The sequence below is a fragment of the Syngnathus acus genome, chromosome 24 (genome assembly GCF_901709675.1).
Source record: "Syngnathus acus chromosome 24, fSynAcu1.2, whole genome shotgun sequence".
In the NCBI taxonomy this organism is placed as follows: domain Eukaryota; kingdom Metazoa; phylum Chordata; class Actinopteri; order Syngnathiformes; family Syngnathidae; genus Syngnathus; species Syngnathus acus.
Window position 1 is genome coordinate 877,569 of NC_051108.1, and position 8,277 is coordinate 885,845.

Consider the following 8,277-nt stretch of genomic DNA (forward strand, 5'->3'; position numbering starts at 1 on the left):
ATGGGCCTTTGACCCTCGACATTCGCTACACGTGATTTAAAAGGAGGCTACACCGACCTGCGGGATTTAAAAGGAGTCGAAAAGAGCTGGCGGGAAAGATAGTATTTTGCTTTCATTTTTGCTTTCCGTGTCACACTCTTGACTTTGTTTCCCATCCCAACAGCCGCGATACTCTCGGGGGAGCTTTGGAGGGAGTTAGCGCGCCCCGTTCCAGGACGCTTGGCTTAATGCGGAGGGAGGGAATGTTTTATAGGCGCAGACATCGTATTTAAGTACGTGAGCAGAGTCCGCCCACGCACGGGCGAGCGGCTGGCTTGCACACAAAATATGCTCTTTGATTTATTCTTTAGACAGTCAAAAAAAAAAAAAACACACATTGACTGAAATTCTGCTTTTATTTATATGTTGGGGGCAAGTACAGCGGTGCCCCACTATAGTTTGCTGCTTGTGCTGTGGGAGCGATTTGAAAATCAGTACGTTTTTCCCACCGGTGCAAATTCTGCCTCGCAACAAGTGACCTTGCAAGCTACCCGCACTTTACATAAAAAAGAAATGGCAGGAGAAATGAAAAAGGGGGTGGACATTTTTGATCAAGTACAAACACCATGACTGTAGTTTGTCATGTTATGCATTATCATGGCGAGCCAGTTTTAAATCTATTCTGCTTCTCTCTCGCTCTCAGTGGCCACCACAAATGGCGAGCTGGAATGCCCGCTATGTTGTTCCAACTAATGAAAGAATAAAGCAAAACAAACAGAGAGGGAGAAAATTAAGTGAGAATAAGGAGAGAGGGAAGAAAAGGTGGCGAGGAGGAAATGAATGGAGATGGGCCCCACTTGCCCCCCCCTCCCCACTCAATTCTTATTCAGTTCCTCCATTGCCAACAGTCATTTAAACATCATGACGTCATTGTGTATGATTTAGCAGCAATTTCGAAGAATTGAAGCATCCATCATAATCACCAACACACACACGAAAAGAAATGGTCAAGTGCTTAGATGAAGTGCTGTCTGCTCTTCTTTCACTCTCAATCCTCCCGAGAGTGGATCAATACTCACTCAGCATCAGGTTACTGTTAATGTCTTTATCTTTTTTAACCAGGCACTGAATGTGCGTGTGCGTGCGTGCCAATGAAATGTCCAAGTTGGCCCTGACTCACAGCGCCCCCTAGGGAGACTGGCCGGAAGCGTTGAGTGAAACGTACGCAGGAACAATGAATTAAGTTGAGCAGGGACGAGGCTTTTTTATTTATTGTCCAGAGCGCCTTTCCGCATCATCCGCTCGCAGTCGAGCTCCGGTTACACGTGTTTCATTCTGCGGCGGGATATTTATCACTTTAATCAAACACGCACCGCTGAGCCCAATGAAGGATTGTGCGTGAACTTGAATGGATGCTGACACGGACACGCATGAGAGGAAGATTTATGCAGCCTCGCTCACGGTTGCCATGTTGACTTCCGCTTTTTGCCACCTTTGCTAATTGTCATTTTGTGACTTTGTGTATGAAGATTTGATTCATATTGTAAGAGCAAAAAAAGAAAACACGGTGATCAGTCTCCTCCTTTCAGCACTCCTCATCCCTCCATCCCAATCAACCCCCCCATCACTAATGCACTCTTTCATGTGCTCTCTTGTTTCCCTCCCCCCTTGTCCCCCCTTGTCTCCCCCTCCCATCCAGCAGCCTTGTCTCCGTCACCCTCCTGTCTCATTGCTCTTTTGTAGGCCTTATGCATTTTTGGGGAGTAACGTGATTCCCCTCGCTCCCCATTTTCTCCCCAGGGTGGTCCCACAAGCCCCCACCCCCCTTCCGATCCGAAAAGGCATGGCGGGATTGGAGCCAGAGCAAGTGGAGCTGGGTCAAGACGAGACCAGACAAGCGGGAAGATGATGGGCATCGAAAAGAGGCCTTCAAACTTGTACGTACGCGGTGTTAAAAATAGAATGGAGAGACATTTGGGCTCATTTGTCATTATCAGTGCAAATGTGTCGGCCTGTATTTTTTTCCTTTTTCCCTCGCTCGCAGCTAAACTGGAGCTGAACTGAAATGTTCCAGCCAATGATAACAAATTCAAAGTCACATTCTCCACGCGCACGCATGCACGCACGCACAGTCGGTGGTTAGTTCAAGTGCACGGAGGGAACGCTGCGGTCGCACCTGGGAATACTCTCGGCCAACCTGCCCCGCGTTTTCCTCGTGATTTTCCTCTCTTGTGGAAAATGACATTGCCTTGACTTTTCTTTGCATCTGTCTTTCGAAGACGGCCGGTTGGTCAAAGTGATCGACTTCCGCGGAATCGTACTCTTTATCTGGCCCTCGTCGTGACGCTCGCTCTCACTGTGCCGATTCGAATTTTGATTTGATTGGGATTAAAGCGGCTTTTCAAGTCGCCGTTAGTGGCCTTCAAGAGCCACTCTAATCCTCATTTAATGAAGGCCTCGGTGGGCCGGCTGCCTTGGACGGGAGCCCGTCATAACTCAAGTGGACATTTAGGCAAACACTCCGTGGCAAGTGGAGGATGTGCGTGCGTGCGTGCAAGAGCAGTAAGCACACATGTATGACTTGCAAAAACACGCATGGATGGCAAGTTTTTAATGCAGGTGATCTTATCAAGGGGCTCATTCTTGCCTCTGTTTGTGTTGGTGTGTGTGTGTGCGCACGTGCTCACTAGGGCGTGCGTGCGTGCGTGCTCACACTCGCTATCATCCCTATGTAACAGGAGCCACCCGCTCCAGCCTCCACCCAGCCCCGTCAAAAATAAAAATCATTTGTCCGCTGCATGAGTGTGTCCATTAAAAATGCATGGGGGTGATCCTTTGGGGACGAAAGCTGACACTCGGCTCTCCGGAAGGGCATCAGTAGTACCGAGGTGGACAAATGGCTTCCAGAGAGAGGAAAAATGGACAGAAAGGTGAATCAATATGTTCCCCCCCCCAAAAAAACATTGCGGTGTCCCTCACCTAGCTCCAGGATGCATCCAAAAAAGTGGACCGGCATCCATAGATCCGATTGCTTTTACGCCCTTCTATCAATCAGACTATAGATAAAAACAGTAATGTAATGCCAGTGAGGAAAGGAGAGACGCTCAAAAAGTCACTCCTGCCAAAGCTGCTGTCGGCCACAGCTCACACTCACGCAGGCTGTTTTGCAAACGCGCTGCAATTGTGTCACGTGCGGTTGCATTTTGGTGACCTTCCCTCGTATTGCCGCTAATTTGTGTCGCCGCCCGCGCTCTGTTTTCCGTTGTGGTCTCTTGTGGAAATCACTGTTTTCTTTCTGTGCTTCTCTCCATCTGCTTCCTATAAGCCATTTGGCCATTGATTCACACACAAGCAAGCAATATCCCCTCCCGGTGTTTTTTCAATCGGGTGGTCAAATCTGGACCCAATTAAACGGGGACCCCCCTCTCCGCCCCGCCGCCCCTCCCCTTTTATATTTCCTTCGCACCCAGTGTGAGGAAGACCCCAGATTAGAAGAATATTTTCCTTATTGCCGACCACTTTTGCGGAATTCCACGGGATCGTAATTGAATCCACGTGTGGGCCGGGCCGTATTCAGAGGTGTTCCCGTTTTTGGGAGCGAGTGGTCGAGAACAGCAACTGGCCGATCATCACCTATTCTTCCAGCAATTTATTGTACTAACTTTTCTCTTGGTTTAAGTCTCCACTGAAGGCCCAAAAACCGAGATGTTGGGTGTGTTTTACTTTTGCTGAGATTTTATGAAGCGACTTTTAATTCCACTTAATTGAGACCAAATAAGCAAATGTCACCTGTGAGTGATTTTGGCTACAGAAGCGCTAATGCTAACACACATACAGTGGGATTAGCGTCCTCATAGGACTCAACAGTGAGAGCTTGTTCTCTTCTGCGCTCCTCCATACGCACTGACCCGTCGCGCTTTGGCTTCCTGCGAATGTCGTGGTGGAATGAATGGCCACTTGTTGGGACACTTGTGCGGAATCCCGCTTGTCTGCGCCCGATCATTCTAAGTGGCGTTAATAAGAAGGAAAGTACCAGGAAATCTGGTGTCGCGAGTGGGTTGCGGCGGCGGCGGCGGCTGGAAAAACACACGGCAGGTGATTGTGATTCGTGTCCCCTAATTGTAATGGACTTGAATCCTGTAAAAACAACACGCGTGGTAATTGTTGCCCACGCACCAGGTAATTGTGCCCACCTGGTCAAACATCATTTAGCACGGCGCCCCTTTCCGTCGACTAACACCGACCGCTCTTACGGCGTGGATGTGTGTGTGTCGGGCGGCTGACCTCCTTTACCCTCGGCCCGTGCTTTGATCGCCGTAATTGGATCGGACCGTACCGAAAAATCAAAGGCTCGACGTCATGACGGAGAAAATTTAAGAAGCTTTGAGGTTCCAGTACGTTGGCCGGATTTGAATGTCAAACTAAACATAGTGTGTATTTTGAACAACTGCTCTGCTAGCTTAATGCTATCATGGCTATATTTCATGTGTGGGCTAACAGTTAGTATAACGCTTTAACCAAAACAGCAACATATATTCTTCTTCATTCTCTGCAAAAAAAAAAGCTCATTGCTACAGCTTTCTGAATCCCTTGCAGTAGTTGTGAAACTCATCTTGTGGTTTTGTCTTGATGGTGGTGTTCTGGTGGAGACAAATTGAGTCTGCTAAGCCCCACCAAAGAGCCAGCTAGCAAATGTGCAAGCCGCCAATGTGAACGATGAGCCCAGCTCTCATCGTTGACATGTTATTCCATCTGGACTGAGCATCCTCTTCTCTTCCAGTGAGGCGCCACTTTCCAAGCGTGATGCTGCCATCTTGTGGTCAGAAGGAAAACAGCCGAGACACGAGAACGACCATCCGTCCCATACGCTGAGACATCATCCATCCCACAAAATAAGGACCAGATACTTGACTGGAGGGAAGGAAGCAAGTTTGACAGCCAGCCAAGTCTCATTGACTGTGAGGTATGAGCAGCACACATTTAATCTTCGACGACATAAAAGGTCAACTTTTAGCTACCGCTAGATGGCAGCCTCACAATATACAGTATGCACACACAAACGTTTGGGCTTGCTCTCCACCTCCATCCATCCATCCATCCATCCATCCATTCACTCTTCTGCTTTTCTGTTTTTTTTTTAATACTTTGAAGAAAAAGAAAAAAATTCTTAACTAGATGAGTGATGCAGTCGTTTTACAAGAGCTCCCCTCCTAAATTGTGAGTACAACAAATGACAGCATCAGCTGTAACAAAATGTGTCCTGGTCACTCCTGCTTGTCTTTTTTTCCATTTGGGCTGAGCTCCAATAAAACTATTAGCAAGTATGGGAATCCCTCTTCCTCGAGCTGGAGGGCAGGCGGCCAAGTTTATTTTCTCCCAGGTGGTCCCTCAAAGGGTTCTGTTGAGATGGGTCGAGGGTGTGCTGCCAGGCCAGCGCTGATGTATTAGGTGAGGGCCCTTCAAGTGACACGACCGCCGCGTCTCTTAGCGCCATCTTGTCAAGGCGAGCTGAGCGCAAACGTAGCGACGGCCAAACACTTTCATGGGATTGTTTTGGTACACGTGCTTTTCCTGTAAGATTTAAAGTGCGTGTGTTTGCCAACAGAATTGGGACGAAGGGGGGGATGCTATCAGCGAGAGAGAGAGAGAGAGAGAGAGAGAGCGGCCTTTTGTCAGAATGCATAAATAACTGTCTGCGGGATGTAAACATGGCCGGTCATAACCCAGCAGAATTAAAACAAGCGCTCTGGGCAGGATTAACGCACATTTTTCCCCTTTTTCTTTTCCTTTCATTCCCACCATTAATTTGTCATTAATGAGCCTTTAACTCATGGTTCGCTTTTTTTTCTTTCAATCTATCCAAGCCTTGCCTTTTTTTCTTCTTTTCAGCCTAATCTGTGGCTGTCCAGCGTTTATTTTTGCAAAGGCAACCACATCCAGCGTTATCTTTGAGCAACAACACCGCCCGCCGCGTATCGGCTCGGCTTGGCCTATTATTCCCAAAGGGGGAAAACCGAGGTGAGGTCACAAAACACACACAAAGCGTCAAGTGATACAAATAGAGATTGTATATTTCGAGCATCTGTACAATTTCAGAGACGTAAAAAAAATGTTGATGCAGAGTACATATGCCAAAGAGAATGCCAATTTGTCTTGGGCCAGCAAAGACAATAAAGAGTGATGTAAAAAAAAAATGCACTTAAATAAGTTTCTTGTTACGGGAACGAAAGGAGGAGGAGGGCACGCGTGCCTTCCCTCCAAGCAGCCCTCCGTTATTCCCACTCGAAAAGTCTGCGGAGATAAGACGTGCGCATGACGGGGGGGTATCCAAAGTGTGTTTTGGTCAGGATGCGGTGGGGCCGCATAAGCGCGCCGAGCTCAACATTTCCTTCAGCTCGTTTTCAGGCTTGCCGGCAACCATGAAGGGCCACGTCTGTGGAGGCAAAAATCGTTTTTAACATTAAATACGGATTGGTTGTGTTCATCTGTTCGAAATTCACATTCAGCTGAAATCAAGATCAGGACTGCTCTTAAAATCAATGCAAAAATGTTGGCCTAATAAATAAATAATAATGAAAAGAATAATAACATTTTTTAAAAATAAACGGTCAAAAAAGAGCATCATGCAGAAGAAACGTTCGAATAATTCAAATAATTTTCATGGCGACACAAAATGGAAGATTACTTTAGCAGTATATAACAGCGACACTTTCACTGTGCATTGGATTGGAACCTGGATTGCCACCACAACTCCCTTTTGGTATGAATCTATAAAGGCCAGTTGTGCAATTGCAAGTCAGATTTTCCATTTTTCCAAGCTAGCACTCACCAGATTGACGGGATGGACGTATCCGCTCTCGTACTTGTCGTTGGCCAGCACCTGCCGCAGGTGCGCGATGTAGCTGGACGCCAGGCGCAAAGTGTCCAACTTGGACAGTTTGGTGTCGGCCGGCACCCACGGCAGGGACGTCTTGAGCCGCGAGAAGGCCTTGGACAGCACGCGCATCCGCGCCCTCTCGCGCGCGTTGGCCGCATTCCTCTGCACCTGTTTGCCCTCCCCTTGGACGCCGTCGCCGCCACCGCCTTCCTCTCCCACGCAGGACTTGCGCGACGCGGCCTTGCGCGACGCAGTCCTGCGCCGCTTGGTACGCGGCGCGCGCGCGGCGGTGTCAACGGCCCGGCCCTCGCCGTTGGAGCTGTCCTCGGCGCTGTCGGCCGAGGTCAACTTGAGCAGGCCGTCCAGTAGCAGCTCGTCGTCCACGTCGCTTAGGGAACCCGTGGACATGGCGGGACGGACGGGTGGTGCTGGCGCTGGTATGCGGAGAAGGCCGGCTTCAGGACGTCAGCTCCCGGGGGCTGCCTGGCTGTGCTCATGAGTGGCGGACAGCGTCGCCGCTCACTTTGTTTTATCTCCGTGAGCAGCGCGAGGGCGGCGGCCTGCACGGATGGGAGGAGAGAAAAAAAAAAAACCTGCACGGACCTCCCAAACGCTTCACTTTTTATTGGACGCTCACAAAAATGCGCTGGCCTGGATATCCGACGTTGTTTAGTGCTCATATTTCACCATGGGAAAAAAAAAATCTCATTGAAGACTCTTAGATGAGATTTTGGGGGGCTTCTCTTTTAGTAAGTTGCATCGTGCTTGTATTGAGAAAATGATTCAAATCATCAGACTAAGTTGATTTTGTGTTTTTTTAACAGAACGTGCACGTAAGCTGCAACTTATGTTTGTCCTCTCGGGCTTGCCATCATGAGGCGTACTTAGCACGCAGTCAGTCCACTCACACATAACTTTCAGCACTTTGTGCCAGTTCGCAGGGTGGGGTGCAAGGACAAGTAGGGAGGAGGAGGGCTGGGGTCACGTCTCAAATGGCAAAGCGGCGCCTGGGTCCCCTCGGATGTAATCCATACCACGAGGTGGCCCGCAATCCCCCGTTTGGCCTTCGGCGGCGATGCGCCAGGCACCTCGCAAAATAACGCACGTGAAGATGAGCAAAAGGCGAAGCGGCGGAGGCGGCCGAGTCCCTCCTGGGTGGGCTCGGATTCAAATCGCCAAAGTAATAATAGAGTCGGCGAGATTGATGATGCTCCTCTGAGCCGCGTGTGTCCACCAGAGAGAAGAAGGACGCAAATAGCTCGTGAAAATAAAAAAAAAGACCCGCACGTCCTCCTTTGTTTTCTGAAGAAACACACTTTTACGAGCGTTACTTATTTACACGCGGCGCAAAGGCTCTCTTGAGGCCAAAGAAATTGGCTTGATTGCACGCTGCAACATTTTTCACGCAGTGACATGTCCAA

At 49.0% G+C, this 8,277-nt stretch overlaps 1 protein-coding gene across 1 annotated transcript; it reads right to left on the bottom strand.

The window, feature by feature from the left end:
* Nucleotides 1–6,024: 6,024 nt before the first annotated feature.
* tcf21 (transcription factor 21) lies at nucleotides 6,025–7,446 on the bottom strand. Its single transcript, XM_037244881.1, has 2 exons — nucleotides 6,809–7,446; nucleotides 6,025–6,412 (listed from the first exon to the last, which is right to left on the bottom strand). Exons 1-2 carry the CDS (start codon nucleotides 7,262–7,264, stop codon nucleotides 6,323–6,325), a joined length of 546 nt encoding a protein of 181 aa, XP_037100776.1. The 5' UTR covers nucleotides 7,265–7,446; the 3' UTR covers nucleotides 6,025–6,322.
* Nucleotides 7,447–8,277: the final 831 nt, after the last annotated feature.